The following is a 19,763-nucleotide window of genomic DNA, read 5'->3' on the forward strand; positions in this document are numbered from 1 at the left end:
TCAAGTTATTTTTCATTTCTTTAGTGGTTGATTAATGGCGTCTCCACTCCTAGTCTGTGACTTCTTGGAGGGTAGGTACTGTATCTATTTTATTTCACTATGTTATACTTAGTCCTGGTATAGCTCTTGGCACATAAGTGCACAAAATTTTCTTTTTCAAATGATTTACTTATGTCTCTTAGAAGTATTTCCATCTTAGTTAAAATGAAAACTAATGCAGAATTAAAAATTATTGATAGTGAAGGATTATTCCTCTGAAATTATCTATAGGTTATTTGATGTTACATTTTTGCCTAGGTTAATATGTTTTTTTTTTTTAAAGATTTTATTATTTCCTTTTTCTCCCCAAAGCCCCCCAGTACATAGCTGTATATTCTTCGTTGTGGGTTCTTCTAGTTGTGGCATGTGGGACGCTGCCTCAGCGTGGTCTGATGAGCAGTGCCATGTCCGCGCCCAGGATTCGAACCAATGAAACACTGGGCTGCCTGCAGCAGAGCGCGCGAACTTAACCACTCGGCCACGGGGCCAGCCCCATAGGTTAATATGTTTTCTTCCACCAGAAGTTATTTCAAATGCACTTAGTTTTTTTTCAGATAGATTCTATCGTAGCAATATAACTAACCTCTTAAATTTCAAGTTTGATTGTATTATCAGGATTGTCCAAAGAAACAGAACCAATAAGGTGTGTGTGTGTGTGTGTGTGTGTGCACAGAAAGAGATTTATTATAAGGAGTTGGCTCATGTGATTGTGGATGCTGACAAGGCCCCAGATGTGCAGGATGCATCAGCAAGCTAGAGACCCGGGAGAGCTGATGGTGTGGTTCGAGTGTAAAGGCCCTCAGGCCTGACACATGGGAAGAGCCGATGGATGTTTGAGCTGAGTCCAGAGGCAGAAAAAACCCAGTATCCCGGTTTGAAAGCCGTCAGGCAGGAGGGATTCTCTCTTACTTGGGGGAGGGTCAGCCTTTTGTTCTGTTCAGGCCTTCACCCAACTGGATGAGGCCCACCCACACTGTGGAGAGCAATCTGCTTTACTCAGTCTACCGATTCGTATGGAAATCTCATCCCAAAACACCCTCCCAGAACACCCAGAGTGGTGTTTGACCACGTATCTGCACCCTGTGGTCCAATCAAGTTGACACAAAATTAACTGTCACATTCATCAAATGAACAGCATTTCTTATTGGTTTCTGCTTTCCATCTTTTTTCCTGTCACATCGGCCTGATGTGGTTATAATCTTCCTCAAATGCGGCAGTCCACAGGGCACGTTTAATCTCCGCCTGACTTTTCAGTCCCTCCACATGTTGGAGCTGCTTTTTCAGTCTGATTTTCCACAATGTTCCTGTTGATTGCCAACGTTTCAGCTGGTTTTGCCTCCTTCCATGGCACAGATCTGTCCCTTGCAGTGCCCTGATCCTGCTGAGTTGTTTTCTCTACTTTAATGAACCCATTCCCTCCTGATCTTCTCTTGTCCAAAACGTATCCAGTTTACAAGGTTCAGAGTGAATTTCAAATGCTGTTGTGAAAATGCCTCCAAAAATTCTACAGCTGATACTCTCGGTGCAACTATCTTGGCCCTTTTGCTCTTTATTGTCATTTAACCAATTTGTTCTATTTCCACCGAGAGCATGTAAAATCCTGCAGGACCATGTGAGTATTCTTGTGAATGTGGGTATTCTGCAGTGCTGTGCACATCATGTGCTGCAGTAAGTGGGTTGAATGAATATTCAGTTTTTCTCATAGGTTTTCAATTAACTTTCAGTATATCAGGTGAAGCCAGCCCTGGGGTTCTGCCGGTTAAGATTCAGCATTCTCACCACCCTGGCTTGAGTTCCTTTCCTGGTCAGGAACCCACACCACCCGTCTGTCGGTTGTCATACTGTGGCAGCTGTGTGTTTCTGTGATGCTGAAAGCTATGCCACCAGTCTTTCAAATACCAGCAGGGTCACCCATGGTGGACAGGTTTCAGCAGAGCTTCAAGACTAGACAGACTAGGAAGAAGGACCTGGCCACCCACTTCTGAAAAAGTTGGCCATGACAACCCTGTGAAGAGCAGTGGAGCATTGTCTGACAGAAGACCAGAAGGTGAGAGGATGGTGCAAAAAGACCGGGCAGGGTTCCGCTCTGCTGTACACAGGGGCGCTAAGAGTCAGATCGATTCCACAGCACTAACAACAACAACAATATCAAGTGAGGTATGCTTGGCCTCATGCTGGTCCACATCTGCTTGTCTTCCCTGTTCTCAGATTTCCAGTGGGTTAGAATACTTCCAACTATTGACTAACTTTTGATTTCTTAAGAATTTGCTGGCACTGGGAAATTGATTCTGCAACCCTTTTTGGAGCGAGTTCCACTTTCCTGAATGACACTCTTTCCTTTGCTGTTTTATTAATCCAATTCAGCAGATCCTTTGTTGATAACTTTCAATGAGCGATGTGTGTTCAGTTCAGATCCAGGTGTTGAGATTTAGACAAAGATGAATATGATGTAGTGCCTGCCCTCAGGGAGATCACAATCTTTGGGGAAACAGGGGGATGGGAAAAGAGAGACCTGTGTTTAGGTAATTCTTATGCAAGTCAGAATAATAAGTATTTTAGGAATGATAATTTATATATAATTTGGGGATGTACTCCCTTCCCCTATGGAAGGTACAGCCCAGTTGGGGATTCAGCTAAATGAATACAGATCGGATGGTGAACACTCTGACGGGGGCATCATAGATGGTTAGGGAAATGTGTGGGGACTTATTGCTCAGACTTGCTCATATAATAATTTGGTTGAAACTCTTTCCTGATATGATATGGACCAGACTTAGCAGTTAATAGAAAAAGTTTGTCCTAGTAGGAGAGCATAGAATTGATGCTTCAACCATTTTATTTTAACTTGTTTTATCAAATATACATTTAGTCACCAACTTTTTGATCTATGGCCAAAGCCTTCTTGGTTCTGAGTTTAGGTTCTCTCACTAGAGTTTGCTACCATATGTTTTCATAACCACTCCATATAGTATCCAATTTTGCTATTTTTAAAGTAGAGACTCTTGCAAAGCAAGCCGAGTGCAGAATCCTTCCAGATTTATGATTTCCCACATCTTTTATAATTACTTTGTCTTGTGTAACTTGACAGTTTTTTTTTACAGACTTCTCTTTGATTTTCTTAGAAACAATTAAATTTTTCTTACTCATATATCTTTGGTTTATGGAATACTTAGTGAAGTTACATAATTACGATAACTTGTACTAGTGGCATAAACATGCAGGAACAAACACAACTGACTCTTGGGGCACAAGCATGCAAGTCAAGTGGTGAGGACAGAGGTGTGCAGGCTCCTCACTGGGAAGACTCTGCCTTAGGCATCGTTCAGCAGAGTTTAGGGTGTGCAGAGTGGCAGGTAGGTCTGGGAATAATAAGTGGAGGTCAGTTCAAAGAGCGTCTGATGTAAAATAGAGGAGATACGCTATGGGGACACAATCTGCCCTCTAATCACTTGTGTATAAAAAAGCTACTAAAATTTCTTGGTCTGTCAATATTGATATCTTTAAATCAAAAAGGTTAAGTATGATTTTTGTTTTTGTTTATTTTTTCCATCAAGAGCCACTGCTTCCCAGGATCACATCACTTCCTTTCTATGTAGCATCTTTCCTTTTTATTCTTCTCAACTTTTCTGTGGACTCTTTTCTCCATGGTGTCAGATTTGTTTCATAAAATGCTTTAGATATGATTGTCTTTGCTCGATCTCCTCAGAGAAAGATACGTATGTATGTTAGTGATTTGTAATTGATAGTCTTTATTTATAGACTTCATTTTTTGTTTAATGTAGTATTTCATTCTTAGGAATCATATTAAACTGTTTCCTTGCCGTGTGGCTGATGATGAGCTGTGATTAGAAAAGGGACAGTTTTATTGGCATTTGTCTGAAACTTCATTTTTCTTGTAGGACCTGATTAATGCACTCTATACATGAAATTAGCTCATCCTGCACTATTCATTATTTTAAATACATCTGCCATTTTTCTACCTTACATTATTTTCCCTGATTTTGAGATGTTTTATTCTTACTCTCAAAGAAAGCAATTTTAAAAAATATTATTTTTCATAAGTTACTGTATCAGTTAACTTTTGCAAAGAGGACTGCTCTGACAAATAACCCTAAACTCTTAGTGGTTGTTAGCAACGAAGGTTTATTTCTCGTTCACACAAATACGTGCTGCTGGAGACTGTGACTCTTTCCACAGCTCACTTCCACATGGTGTCTGAAGGACCAGGCCTTACGAGGGACATGCCTTTTCCTGGCAGAGAGGAAAGAGCAGTGGCCCAGACCTGTGATGACTGAAAGCTTTCACTTGGATGTGGTCCACTTTGCTTCTAATCACATTTCACGGGTCAGTGCAAGTCACCTTGTCAGACCTGTTCCCAGAACACGCCCTCCACAGGCAGCACTCTGAGCCACATGGCAGCTTGGTCCATTCCTCCCACTGAGAATGGAGTGAAGAAATTGGAATGCTATGATCTGTTAGTCATGTTTCATTGTGGAGGTTTTTGGTTTATTGTTAGATTAATATTAATAGGTATATTTTGTGAATTTTACTGTGGCAATGATATTTTCCCTGATGTTTATCAGCTTTGTATGTTGAGCTCTTTAGAAATGATATTGATATACAGGTTTAGACTGAGTTTTAGTAAAGAAGAGTTAAGTGAGAAGATATCCAATATGAAAATCTTACTATTTTCTTTTCTTTTCTTTTCTCCTCAACATTCATCAATCATCTACTTCTATTGATTATTGAGTAGGAGTTCAGACTTTTTGCCCCCACACTAGTAGAGATTGTTTAAATCTGTAAGCCCAAGAATTATTTTGAAGATGATTTCTTTTTGTGATGAGTATTCATTAGTCATTTTAGCTGGATAGTCTGGATTTTCACAACTTACTACCTTTTCGGTACAATGAATTGTGTCTTTGCCAATTTCACAATCATGGTTTCTCTTATTGTCCACATGTGGACAACAGCCTGCCAACAAGTAAACAAAAACCAGGTTAAGTAACACACAGACACAGCTGAAATACCAAATCGCCCATGACCCCTTCTGGAGTTATAGTTATTTACACACAGTGGGGATTAGTATTTCCCTGAAAAACAGGAGACAGTTACTTTTGCTGTTTTGAAGTAACAGAACTAAACCTCAAATGCAGGAGTTTATGAAATCTATCCTAGTGAGGCATGGTACTTGAGGAGGGACGGTGGGCAAATTGTCAGAGAAAGTTGAGGTTTGTGAGTAATGCTGGATGTCGAAGGGAGATGGGGAATTTAAAACAGTAGATAAACGTCTCCTCAATGTGCAGGAGTAAATGTTTTGAGATAATGATAGAATCAGAAAGAATTAGACTGAAAAACATCGTGAGTTCATTTGGTCCTAACTATTGTCACAATGCAGAAGGAATCACATTGATAGAATCTTATCAAATGACAGCTTACATTAGTCTGTGTAATTTCAGAGAAGGCCCCAACCCCCAACCCTTACAAGGTTGTATATTCTGGCTTTCCATTGACATCCTAGTTAAAAGTTTTTCTTAATTCCATACCAACTTTCCTTTTAGTAGGGTGGGGTCTGAGGGGGAGAGCAATGATTGAATTAGCCTGTATCCTACTTTTCCCTTTAGGCTCATTGACAAGGCTCGTGAAGATGAGTGTATCACTTGTGATTGGGTCTAGCTTTGGAAGGGATTAGATAATAAAGCCCAACTCTCCTATTTTACAGATGAAAAAAATAGTTCTAGAGACAGTGAGACTCCCCAGAGGTGACAGTGCCCAAGAGTGGGAAAGCCAAAGCCAGAAGAGCTGTCTTTTGACTGCTAATTGTGTTCTTCCTATTGTATACTACATCTACGTAGCTACTCCAGGAATATAGTAATATCAGATGTCGATAGTCAATGAATATAAGTTTCTCCTGTACATGAAATTGAGGCAACAAAGTAAATAATAAGTTCAAAGCCCGGTGCCTGATCAAAAAGAGAAAATTATTTTGTGAGTCATTGAAAAGTAAACAGAAAGAGTAAAAAACTATATGAGGCCAAATTCCCTTGAGCCTTAAATATACTAACCCAATACATTTGGTTATTTCAGGCTCATTTGGAAAATATTTTATCCAGGAAAGTTGAAACTGTAGCTGCATAGATTAACTAATTCTACTTCTTCCTTGACCCTGCCATGCCTCTTCTTTTAGTTCTCACCTGTCTCTGGGATTTACTATGTGATCTTTACACTTTATTTATCACCTCTGAGCCTCACGTTTCCCATATGTCAAGGTTGGAGGAGTTCTTGTTGGAGGTGGACCCTGATGCTAACCATTTCCTATGTGCCTGCTGTCTACCAGGCATACTTGCTGTATTCTTTAGTACTTAATCCTCAAAACAGCTCTTTGAGGTAGACACTTACTACTAATCCCATTTTATAGATGAGACTACATTAAGATAACCTTTCCTAAGGATATCTAGCTAATAAGTTGTATACTGGGATCCAAATTCAAGTCTGACTCCAAAGCAAAGGCTATCTGTGCAATGTACTTGACATTTCCATCCTACCTTACAAGGTTACTCTGATGATCTGATGAAATAAAGTACATGAAAAGCATTAGAAAACTGCAAAGTGCTATATAAATGTAAGCTATTGTTATTTTTTCTAAGTGCTCTTAGCCACTTATCAGAAATTAACAGTGAAGTCTAAGGTATAAATAAGTCTATTATTTTTTCTGCTTTATGGATGAGGAAATTGGGGCCCATAGGGGTAAGGAAGACACCCACATAGACAGAAGGTGACAGAGTAGTATCAGTTCCTAGTCTGGTTCTAAAGCCCACTGTCCTGGCTGCGTCCTCGTGTTCCTGCCTAGGCCTGGGTTCTTGCTCTGGCCCAGGGCCTGGGATTCCATTGCCTAGGGACTGATTCCCATGATGCAACTTCCCAACTAGTGTACTAAGATACCCTGGTAGGCTAAGAAGAGGTTACTAGTGTGGGATGAGATATTGATACTATTTCTTTTAAGACAATTTTTACATAAAGTTAACCATTCCAAATTCATGACAGATGAATACAACTATATTCATATGGCTACCCTGCTATATTTTATGAATTTAGAAATGATTATTTTGGTGCATAAGAATTTTGGTGGAGCCCCAAGAGAATGCTCTGTAGTGGCCGTACCCCATGACACTACCTCTGACTTTCCTGTTGAATCGTCACAGTCAGATTCTTGCTTTTTTTTTTTTTTACAGTTTTATTTCTCTTTCTTACATAAGTTTGTTTTGAAAACCCTGACAGTCAGAATATTCAGAAGAGCTCTTGTGTGTGTAAATTTGAATTCCATAATATGTGATGTTACCAAAATGATGAATCTAATAAAATCTACGCCACTACTGTTTTTTTCAGCTTCATTCAAAGAAACAGATCAGAGTTCTACTTTCTTAACAATGCATTGGCTGTCTGAAGGAAATGTTTGCAAGTAGTTTATGATTTAAAATAACTTTTTTTTTGGTTGGGGAATATGAATGACTCTTACTTCGCAGATTTATTAAAGAATAGTAATTAACTGTAAAAAAAATGGTTGAATTGATGGATATTCTTGGGTACCTGAGTGAAGGACCATGTGCAAATATATTTATACACACAGAGAAGATCCAGATTCAAAGCACAAATTTGTAGTTGGTGTTTTATTTTGAATCCTTAAGAAGAATTATTATTTAGTACACTGACATCTGTGAATGCCTGAGAGAAAACTTCATCACCTTGGACTCATCCTTGGACTTCTCCTTCTTCCAGCTCCATATACAGCCCGTCAGGAAATGGCATCTGCTTTCCCTTCAAAGCATGTTCAGCATCTGCTTCCTGCTCACCACCTCCACTACTCCTACTATAATCCTCCCAAGTCACCACTCTCTATGACCTAGATTATTGTCATAGCCTCCCAGCTGTACATGAATAAAGGAAAATATCAGTAAACTTTCTACTACTAATTGCTTTTCTTCTGTAGACACAAGCAGTTTTGTATTCTTTTACTATTCATTGTCTGTAAAATACTGAGCAACTTTAATGAGTATGTGTTATGCTGTGAGTGATACGTGGTCCCTGGGAGTCCCAAAGCCTGTGCTCTTAGGTGCCATACCATACCTCTTCCTGGTATCAGGAAACACGCTTTATTTATTGTTTATTGTTCTCTTTTACTGCACAAGTAGTAATGCATGTTAATTCTAGAAAAATTGTAACATAGACTAGCCGAAGACAACTATGCAAAATACTTGCAATTCCCTCTACTTAGAAACAAGCTATATCAACACTTTTGTGTTGTGTGGGTGTGTGTGTGTATATATATAGTGTTTTTCTATAAAGATGACATTTGATAAATCTTTTAAAACGAATTGTTAGACCTTTAATTTTTTTCAACTTACATTGTTTGGCATTTAGACTGTTGCAACTTTTTGATATTACAAACAGTTTACAGTAGAAATAATTAGCTGAAAATGACACATAAATAAAATAAAGCAAAGTGAAATAATACTAAAAAACACAAAAAAATTAGAACAATGGACAGTAATGCAAAAGATGAATAACAGTTGTAAAATTGCTTGCTCTATGTTGTATCCCGATTACCAATACCAGGAACACCAATGGCTGAGGAATATTTGCTTTTGAACAGACGTGACATTGAACACTTTCTTTCAGCTAAAGTGTTTTCAGCAAGTTCATCGCCAGGACCTGGCGACAGGAACGATGAACAGGACCCCAGCCCCGAGGCCAGGCTGAGTCCCAGAAAGGCAGCTAATCCCTGAAATGTAAATACAACGAGTGAGTCTGTTGGGGAGTAAGCGTGTCCAGGGGAGCAAGATACAAACCAAGTGACTGGAAGTGATAGCTGTAATAAGAAGTAGGTTTCAGGATCAGAATATTAAAACCGTTCTCAAAGCTGGAGCACAAGGTCACAGCCAGGCTAATGACAACAGGGGCTTGATGCTGAGTCCCAGAGTGTTGGGTCAACACTCTGTAGATCCTTCTTGTCAAAGAGCAGGAGACTGGGCCTGGGATGAGCCTACAAATGGGGAAAATCACCCCACAGAGCTGGAGAGACTAGGAATTTGGTAGGTCCTGACAATCTGAGGTTTGTAAGGAGAGTTGTTGTGACTAAATGAGTGAAGTCTTGGCAAGGAAGCAGTGGAAGAGGATACTTCTTAAGACTATTGTGGTAGCAAATGAAAAGGAAGAGATGCTTGGTTTGGGCTGTGGTAGGAATGATACGTAGAAAGATATCTAGATCTCTCCATTAAATAAATAGATTGGAGGAATGCCTGTAATAACTTTCCTCTTATCACATATTTGACATGCAGATAGAACATGATCCTTGGAGCCTGTAATGCTGCCATTACTTTTATTAAATTAAAGTTTTAACTGGTATATTAAAATTTTCTTTTATTACAGAGCCCCTAAATAGGCATGCTGTGTCTTATGATTGCAGTTTAAGTTAATGTTACTGTGGTTTAAAATTAAAAATTATTATCTTTTCTTGATGCTGTGAAGGCCATCACAAAATTAATGACTAATATACTAGAAAGACATTTCAATTAACTTTCTTGGATATTGATCAGATAAGCATTAAGATTTACGATGGGATTCGGAAGTCTTCGTTAGATGAGTCCTTTGTTGTTTTGGGTAACCTTAGCAAGTGGTTTCCAAACCCTGGAAAGTACCACTTCTGAGTTAATTTAAAGAGACGTCTCTTTTGCTGAGTGTTATATTTTTCTTTGTTTTTGTTGCACTAGGAATAACATTTGTATAGACGTTAATTCAGTGTTCTTAATTAGAAATAACTTTTTATGTTTCTGGGGGTATGAAATTCAAAAACTTCCAAGAATGCTCTACATATTATAGAAACTTCTTTAATTAACTGTAGCTAATTGTTAGATTTGCTCCAGTGCTTTGAACTTTTGAATCGAGCCTCCCTTGCATAGTATTTGAAGAATACAGTCATCATTTCTGTCTTTTCCATGGAATTTTCTAATATATATTGTTTTTAAAATTACAAAGTAATCTGTTTATTGTAAAAAAAAAAAAGGCAACCCTAAAGTAAAACAATATTGAATATAGACTACCCCTCTCCCAGCCTCAAAATGATAACTGTATCAAGCTTGTTGCACAGTTTTCCAATTTTTCGTGGGGGTTCTGCTTGTGTATCCCTCCATATATGTTCATTACACACTCCCTTCCTCCACTCTCCCTTCTCCTCTCTCAGCCTTCCTCCTCCTCCAGTTCTGTGTCCTCCTCCTTAACGTAATGCTGTGATGTTACTGCCAAGGGAGAGAAGGCTTTGTTCTGTGTTCTGTGCTTTACTGAGTTTCCCTCCTGGTGAAGCTTATTGTCCCCATCCTTTCTTCCCCTTGCCCACCACGAAGGTTCAATAAATTCAGGCTGTGCTTTGCTTCTCTTTATCCTCAGCAGCCAAAGTAGGAGCCGTCCCAGAACAAATCTTCAACTCTGTAAATGACAGCAATTCTGGGTGTTTCTCTTGGGGACGGCCAGCAGAGCAGCCCCAGTTCTGGCTCCCCTGGTGATTGGCCCCAGGCCCAGAGGGCCTTTTTCTCCCCGTTGATTCCAAGTGTGAAGTTTCTCTGGGGTTTCCTTGGGAAGAACGTTCTTTGCAACATTCCTCTCTGTATCCGTTATGGGTTGAGATTTCTTCTGCATTAGTTATCTGTCATTTCAACCCTGTCTAATTTCTGTCTTCTAGAATTTTCTTTAAACATTCGGTATGTTGGTGGTGGACCGTGTTTTCTTTTTTCTTTATTCTGTCATTTTAGTGGGATTTAGAGGTGAGGTGCACAGGATGACTTAGTGAATGTTTTGAACCTCCCAGAGGGGCTAGGGTTTTCTCTATTTTTGGTCTGGTTCTTTGGAAATTCTTTCAGGGTTCGTTTGCAGTTCCTCTGGTTTGTGTTGTAACTTGGAAGTTTTTTGTCTTCCAGTTTTGCATTTAATATTAATCATAACGAAATCATTGCTCTCTGTCTAGGTGTGGAATGACACCATTACTTAACAAGCTTCACCTGCATTTATGGGACTCCACAAGGTGTTACTGCCTAAGGCCAATTAATGGTGCAAGATTCACTTTTAAAAATTTAAATAATTATCCTTATTTCATTTAATATGTGTGAATGTCACTGTCTCTATATAGTATATATTTGCATTTTATTTGCTAGTTGATTGATATTGTCACTTTTCAGTGTCCAGATCAATTGGAGATATAAGAAACATAATAATAAGTTTTTATGGGCACATGGTACTCGATGTGTCTTGAAATGATTTCTTAATTACTATCAGTAACAAATGAGTGGTTCAGCTTTTTTTTTTTTTAATTTTGTCTCAGGAAGGAGAAAACATTTTCTATTTGGCAATTGAAGATATAGAAACAGATACAGAGCTTCTGATTGGCTACCTGGACAGCGACATGGAGGCTGACGAGGAAGAGCAGCAAATTATGACAATGATCAAAGAAGGGGAAGTTAAACATTCTAAAGGACAGTCAACAGCTGGCAGAAAAGGTATTCCCTCCAATTGGTGATGGAGAGAATGAGAGTTGTAGGAGAAATGTAGTTTGAACTGTGGTTGAATTACCGTTGCATTACAATAGGATATTCTCAAAATAAAGTTAGTTTTTGTCAAAACTGCTCTCAGAGGGTATCCGGCTGTGTGCCTGTTCTTTCTTTCAGGAGGAGGAGAGTGCTGGGCGTGGGTGATGGGTGTGCCCTGTAGGACGGCCAGGGTCAGGGCAGCTCCTGGCTCTTGTTGGTCTGGTGCACTGGCATGGCTAGGAGTGAGGGCTTTTGTGCTCTAGCCCTAACTGTCGCTCGTCAGTCTTGTAACTGGGAAAGTCCCTGACTCTGAGACTGACTTTCTTGTCTGCACGTGGGGAAAGGCCAGTCAGAGGTGTGCAGAGGGCCTGCTGGTCCTGCGGGTTTATTCCTGGGCCTTGCTGTTGTGTGAGGTCCTTTGAGAATCGGGAGCTTCTGGAACTCTCTTTCCATTCTTATCACTGAGGCCTGCAGGATTGCTAGTTGTTCTAGTTGGGTGACCAAATACTTGTGATGACTGTAGGTCAGACCTGCTTAAATCAGTCCTTCAACCCAGGAGGTATCTGTCACTTATTTGTCATCTGCTGGAGAAGAATCAATTATTATTGGGCCTGGTTTCTGTTATGTTGTGTTTTACTCCTGATGGGGTTTCAGGGAAGTATGAGTGATGTTGTAAGTATTCACATTTTGTAATAGGCTGATACTTACTATAGAGTATCTTTCCATTTTGTTTCGCAAAGCCACTTCAGAAGTGACGCTCGTTTCTTTAGTTGCTCTGGCAGTAATGTCTTTCATATGAATTTTCTATTCTAACTGTGTGTCATTGGCTGAGACAGTAAGAGCATTCCCAGCATTGTGAGCTTGTGCTTCTGTTTCTTTATTTTATTTGGATTATTTAAGGGGAAAATGAGGACAGGCTGTCTGTTCCGTCTTTCAAATATGAGTAATGCTGTTTGGAACATCAGATTTTGGGTGGTAGGAATTATTTCCGTATTATTCTGTAGGGGGTTTTTGGTATTTGTTTTTCTCAACTTCCCCGGGACATGTTGTTATTATGTCCACTATTTTAACTTAGAAAGTCTCCTATTTACCTATTACTGCCCTGATTTTTGTTTAGTTAACAAAGTAGCAATTTCTATTATTTTTGTAAAAAGAATCAACGGAAACTTAAACAGATTTTTAAAACATACGAATCAGGTACTTACATTGTTGGTATTTTTATTTTAGAATTCAGTTTTGTTTATGAAAGAAACCCCCCCCCAAACAACAAAAACCCCAAAACAAAAACAACCAAATGACCAGCAAAAGAAACAAAAAAATCCACCCAAATGTCTGGCAATGGACAGTTTAGTCAAATAAGTTATGGTACCTTAAGTTTAAAAAAAAAATTTGGAGGCCAGCCCAGTGGCTGCGTTCTTAAAAAGTTCTGTGTGCTCTGCTTCGGCAGTGCAGGTTTGCTGGTTTGGATCCCAATGTGGACCTACTCTACTCATCAGCTGTGCTGTGAGGACGTCCCACATACAAAGTAGAGGAGGATTGGCACAGATGTTAGCTCAGGGCTAATCTTCCTCAAGCAAAGAAAGAGGAGGATTGGCAGCAGATGTTAGCTCAGGGTGAATGTTCCTTACAAAAAAAAAATTGACTTGAGAAAATGTTAAAAGGAAAAAAAGAGTAAGACACAAAATTGCATAAGAAGTATGATCATAAATGTAGCTATGCTTAGATGTGCATAAAATATGACTGCAGATAAGACGAGTCAGACTTGGAAGTATATTACGGCGGCTATCTCTTCATTATGGGGTTATTGGTGATTTTTATGTTCTACATTTCCTAAATCTAATCTCATTTGATAATTAGACAAAATATGTAATTTAAATACTGCGCTTTGAGAAATTTGGGTGGAGCTGTGACAGTCCATATGGTACTGGCAAGCCAGTGAGACAGGGGAACCCCACGGCACCTGCTCTTGTTATGACCGTGGGCTTTCTTCACATACATGTGAGATTCCCCTTGGTAATTCCACATACTTCACCTCGGTTGGATTTTTCTCTTCGTGCAGCTAAAAGTGAACTCAAGATGACCCATTTCAGGAAAAGCCTTTGCTTTCCAATTCAACATTTGTAATAACTCTTTGATGTGAAAAGTTAACATTACAGAGGAAATTAAAAATTGACTTTGATTTTGTATTAATTTGGTGAAACACAAGTGAAATGATTTAAAAAATAATGTATTTCTAGTAACACAGCCTATTATTTTTCATGGACAATGCTATTAATATTTATGGAGATAAGAATTTACTAATCTGATATCATTAAACACAATTACTTTTGATTTTAAAGTGAGGGCAAAACTGAGCAGTCTTTGGCTCTTAATTTTTGTCTTAAAATCTGTTTCCTTATAAATGTGCAGATCATTTTGGCTGTAAAGAGGACTATGCCTGTCCCCAGTGTGAATCGAGTTTTACCAGTGAGGAAATTCTTGCTGAGCATCTTCAGACATTGCACCAGAAACCCACAGAGGAGAAAGAATTTAAGTGCAAGAACTGTGGGAAGAAATTTCCAGTTAAGCAGGCTTTGCAGAGACAGTGCGTACATTAACGACTATCTTTAAAATGATAAGCTAACACGTTGCTTACCTCTTCCATTTGTTTTGTCCTCCAGTTTCTAACCTGTGTGTGTGTGTGATGGAGAGAGAGGGAGGGAGGAAGAGATTAATCACGCCGTGTTGTCATTGTCGTTAACTGATCTTTTCTTAGTATAGTATGTTGATTTTTGAAACATTCTGGTGATGAAACTTAACAAGTAAACATTATTTATGCTAATCAGTCTTTGTCCATTTAATAACTTGCTGTCAAATATCAAGCTCAGTGGTTTCCTAATCTGAAATTCAAATATGCATGATTTAGCTGGTGCTTTGAGGTGACAGATCAAGTTTCAGTTGTCTGCATTCAATATCCCCTCTGAAAGCAGTAAAGGAAAAATTTAAGAAGGGAGAGAGTTCAGATTATAAAGAACAACAGGGACATTTTGGGAAGCACTGTTTATTTCACAGCAACCTTGGAGGACTAATTTAAAGATGGATGGGTACAGGCTGTGAGGATAAGATGAATTAAATGACCCTGCACATTGCTCTGCACCCTTTATTATCTTAACTATTTGTATTAATAACATATAAAATTATTCTTTTACTTAAGTATTTTACAGTATCATGAATTATGGAAAGTAAGAAAGTAGATACATGTATTTAAAATTTTTATTTTTAACAAAATGTCATCTTGCATATAAGCAAAACATTTTTAACGTAGGTTTAATGTTTCATTTTCTTATTCATTAAGTTAGATTCTGAAATATGCTACATTTCATATTAAGATTCTTTCCCTATTTTATATGCATCCACTTTTGCTTATGAAATATGAGATGAAACATTTGTGTTCAAAACTTAAACCTAAAAATTAAAACTTTTATGATAGCAAGAGATTTAACATTTGGAAATTCAGTTATAGGCTCTTTAAAAAGAAAAACAAGAAAAGGCTATGTACTTTTTTTCTTTTGGTGAGGAAGATGGGCCCTGAGCTAACATCTGTTGCCAATCCTCCTCTTTTTGCTTGAGGAAGATTGTCCCTGAGTTAACATCTGTGCCAATCTTCCTCTATTTTGTATGTGGCATGCCGCCACAGCATGGCTTGATGAGAGGTGTGTAAGTCCACACCTGAGATCCGAACCCATGAACCCTGGGCCACTGAAGTGGAGCCAGGGAACTTAACCACTACACCACCTAGTCAGCCCTGAGGCTATGTACTTTTTAATGAATGGACTTTAAAATCTCATTCTGATCAACTTTTATTCAATTTAGGATTAGTTATTTCATGCAAAAGATACTTTTGCTGAGCTGAGTCTTAGAATTAAATTCGGTATTACTAAAAAATTAAAAGAACAAAAGACAGAATGAAAAGATCATGACCATGACTCTATTGAAAGTAAAGGTATTTTCCTAAGTTTTTGTCTTAGACTTCCAGTTCTTGTTTCCTTTTTCTTTTTCTCCATTTCCCTTCAGTGTTCTTCAGTGCACAGCAAAAGGCAGTCTGAAGGATTCTTCACGAAGTTTTCAGTGCCCTGTTTGCAATTCTCCCTTCAGTTCAGCATCGAGGTTTTGTGTCTGAGTCATCCGATGGCTGTTATGCAGCTCTGGGTCATTTTTGGCGTGCATGCTTTCATGCTTCTTAGTGCCTTAGTGTCTCACATGGCTACAGAATTGAACTGCTTTCCTTCCTACCTGCCTAGGTCATGCATGAAATGACGCTGACACGCTACTAGGGGGCATGCAGGGCAAACGCTGTCGTGAGGGCAGCATTCCGTAGGTGTGTCTTCACCATTTCTTCTCCCTCTTCCCCTTTCCTGCTTGTCTTGTAGTTTTGAGCAGCACCGGGAGACTTGCCGTGGCGATGCCAGGTTCGTGTGCAAAGCCGACAGTTGTGGAAAGAGGCTGAAGAGCAAGGATGCCCTGAGAAGACACCAGGAAAACGTCCACACTGGTGAGAAGGCACGGGGAGGCGTTTTTAAAGGAGCTTCCTTTTCTCAGGCTGAATGATCTGGTTTTAATTCTCACTCTTGAGGAGAGAGCTTGCTTTTCCGTTGTATCTCACCCAGATGTGGAGCTCTGGCAGTGGGTCTTTTCTTTCACTGGACGTTATTTCTTTTTCACGTTGATTTCAGCAGTGTTCGTCATTTTTGCTCTCTCTGAATTAATCATAACTGGAAACCTGAGCTGGGCTTAGTTGTGTTTGGTAGTCAGGTGCGTTAAGAATTAATATTTTTAACTAATAATCTTAATGTTTCAGCATATGACATTTCTCTTTTAGTGGCTGTATTTTAAAACTATTAACTGATGTCCTCCTACCTTAATATTTTTACCATAAAATTCTATTTTTTTAAATGCTGATATTTCTCCTATATTTGGGAAAATTCCTGACTGCATTTTGACACGAGAATTGAACATGTTTAGATTAATAAAACAGATACTATTTGAATTCCCTCTAATGGATAGCTAAACAATAAAACAAATTTTGACCGTCACTTAGATTTCGTCTGCTTAGCACATGGTAAATCTATTTTCGTTCCGGGATTCGGTCTACTGCGCTGAGTTGAACAGATGGCTGTATTGTCAGAGTTAACTTCTTGCCTCCTCCATGTCTTCTCCATAAGAGAGGCCGAGGTTCCTGGAACTCCTCTGCGTGTACTCTTCTCATGTGTTTACTTTTGCCCTTGGATTCTGGGAGGTGGTGGAAATGTGTCTCTGGATATGAGGAAAGTGGATTCCTTTTCTCCCATCTTGTTTATTCTCACATTCAGGAGTAAAGGATAATCGGTACTCAGCTTCCGCATCCTGTTCTCTCATTGTCCAGAAAGCATCTCCTTTATGGTAAAGCTATAGAGGCTGGTATGAGATGACTGCTGGCTCCAACTTTGTACCATTGGTTTGGGCTGCACATTAAGTGTGAGCTGGATATGAAAGCTCTGCATGGCAGGAAGTATGGCCTGCGAGATACAGCCTCAAGATGGTGTGCATTACTAGGACTTTGCAAGGTTCTGATTCTTTCTTTCCTTTTGAAGAATAAATGGCTGATTTAGGGAAGATCTCATTTTTCTGAATTCGTTATACTTAGGCCTCCCTATGGTTGCAAAAGGCAAGCATAACTTTCTGATAGACCTGTCTTCATAGTTTTGTTTTGTTTTGATTTTTACGAAGAGCCATTATGTTTAAAATACTGTTCTTAATTTTCTCCATCTTTGTCTGCAATGTATTATAACAAATCTTTCATGTCATTTTTTAAAGTCAACTTTGCTGAACTAAGTGAAAAACCAGATGCACACTGAAACTCTGGAAACTTGCTTTCTTCTTATTGGGCATGTGGTCTTCAGGCTGTGCTTAAGTATCATGACTTTGAGGCTTCTTGTAATTGGCCTTAGATATTATAATATTGCTGATTCCGGAAATTCATGGTGATTTTCTAGGAAATAATTTATGAAAGGAAGTTTTTGATTTTTCTATGTTGTGGATCATATAAAATGTGAAACTTCCTTTATTTCAGCCAGAGGTCAACCCTACATACCTTTTGCCGGGATTGGTACACAGTCTGTCACTCATTCATAGCTTCTCTCTTGCTTCTCCCCTTCCCCCTGTGAGCTACACAGACTTTTAGGGAGAGAATATTTCATGTTCAGAAGAGTGAGAACAGCAGTGTTCACACGTATGGTTGTAGAATCCTTTTCTGTAGAAAGGCGGAAGTATTCAGGGAAAGAGAAGATCTTGCAGTTTTTACCACTGATGATGACAAATGTTCCTTGTTAGGTGATATGAATTGAAGATGCTGAGAAGAGAGAAGATGAACTTTTAAATTTGGATCACATTTTTCCATACAAACTGTAACATGTGGTGGGTAGGTTCTCAGAGCAGGCCCTAGAAGCATAGTTAACCCACATTGTGCTGAACTCAACAGTTATGCTTAAGGGCTTACGTATCCAGTACAGTTGTATTAATTTCTCATGCATCTCCTACCTTTGTAAGTAATGTGTTCCTGAATATTTTTGAAAGTTGAATCTGCAAGTCAAATATCAGACTTACCTGAATGTAAGAAAACTAAAATGGTATAAAGTCTGTTTATGGCTTTGTTGGTGCTGTTGTCCTTGAACCTAGGGAAGCTGGTAGGGTGGCGAGAACCTTCATAGTTACCCAGGAGGAAACAGAGACTGCAGTGGTTAACTTTCTTAACCTACTTCCATCTTTCTCTCTTGCTTAGATTCTGTGGATGCTGACCAAGAGTTTTCGTATTGATGGCAGATTACATTTGTCTGTGTTCTCAGGCAAACAGTCTTAAACTTTTCTCTCATTTCTTCTCAAAGGAGATAGGATCCCAGTTCTAGGATAAAGAATAGAAGACGTGAGGAGAGAAAAGGTTGAAGGGTTTGGTGTATTGCCTGTGATGCCGCTGAAGGAGCAGTGGCAGGGGGGCGGGGATGAAGTGAGAGGGGTGGTGGGGAAATCTCTCTGTCTTCTCTCTCTCAGGCTCTGACCTACCTGGGGGCAAAGGAGAGGGTCTGGTCTCAAGAAGCAGCAGGTCTGCGGGATAAGCTAGGATGATAAAGGATTATGGATTGAAGGCGGGACATCCCAGCCAGTGGGAGCTGGAAAAGACGGAATATTCTCTTTCTGTGGCTCTTCATCTATAATAGATATGTATAGGAAATTGGTGACCGAATACTTGCTGTCGTCAGATGTTCACTTTGCTTGGGAGAATTTTCTCCTCTGGTAGCTATTTACTTGTCAATCACCAAGAAAAATTTTCTTGGGTATAATATTTAGCATGTTAAAAAAGTGCATTAATAAAATAAATATCTTAAATAATATGATGAAAATTTCTGTTTTCCTTTTTCTAAAAGTGTTTCTTTCATAAACACAGTCCTAAAATAAGATCAAATCGTTTTTATTGTTTCTGACTTGTTTTGGATTTGCTTCAAACAAATAGATAAGTGGGGAAGTGGGTGGAATAGCCATGGATTAATGATTGCTGGGGCCAGGTAGCAGGGATGCGGGGGCTGATTATACTGCTTGTTTACTTTCTGTATGTTTGAAATCGGTCAATTCAAAGTTGAAAAAACCATTCTGTGGTTATTTATGGTAATGCAGATGATAGTGTTGTGACATCACATTTGAAAAAAATGTTTTTATTGAGTCTTTCATTCTGTAACCGCTGTGAAATTTAAAAAACGAAATGAACTACTATAAATGTAATCACTAAGTAAGCCGACCAAATCTGGCTTTGTTTTGATTTGTTTAATGCTATGAATCCAATATAATGTTTTATTGTACTTGATTTCACTTTTTTTCCATTTTCCATTTTTAATGTTAATGTGATAAAGCATATGCTCATAGATTTTGCAAGAGTCTAGTACTGGAAAGAATAATCTATGAATTCCACCTTAAAAAACTCAGCTGATTAAATCAAATATTCTGTTAAAATTTAAAGGAAGTAGCAAAATCAGCTTATGAATTAAGAAATCCAGTTTTTGCTTTTATAAACACATTTGCTTACTTTTAATTTTGATTTGAATTTTTTGTGGAAGTGTGGTTTTCTCTTTTAACACTAAATTAGTACAC

At 38.8% G+C, this 19,763-nt stretch overlaps 1 protein-coding gene across 7 annotated transcripts in view; it reads left to right on the forward strand.

Annotated features, from left to right (window-relative positions):
* Positions 1-19,763, forward strand: part of PRDM5 (PR/SET domain 5) — a 186,687-nt gene that overhangs the window by 75,919 nt on the left and 91,005 nt on the right. For 4 of the 7 annotated variants that reach the window (XR_011537227.1, XM_070609210.1, XM_070609213.1 and 1 more), the window contains 3 exons: positions 11,405-11,579; positions 14,019-14,193; positions 16,019-16,140. Coding sequence is in view for 6 of the 7 variants with exons in the window: in XM_070609210.1 (XP_070465311.1) it covers positions 11,405-11,579; positions 14,019-14,193; positions 16,019-16,140 (472 nt within the window). In the remaining variant the exon portion in view is untranslated. Of the gene's footprint in view, positions 1-11,404; positions 11,580-14,018; positions 14,194-15,662; positions 15,756-16,018; positions 16,141-19,763 lie in introns of all 7 variants that reach the window. The other 3 variants (XM_070609212.1, XM_070609214.1, XM_070609211.1) reach the window with 1 other exon arrangement.

Source organism: Equus przewalskii, chromosome 2 (assembly GCF_037783145.1).
Source record: "Equus przewalskii isolate Varuska chromosome 2, EquPr2, whole genome shotgun sequence".
NCBI classification, from domain to species: domain Eukaryota; kingdom Metazoa; phylum Chordata; class Mammalia; order Perissodactyla; family Equidae; genus Equus; species Equus przewalskii.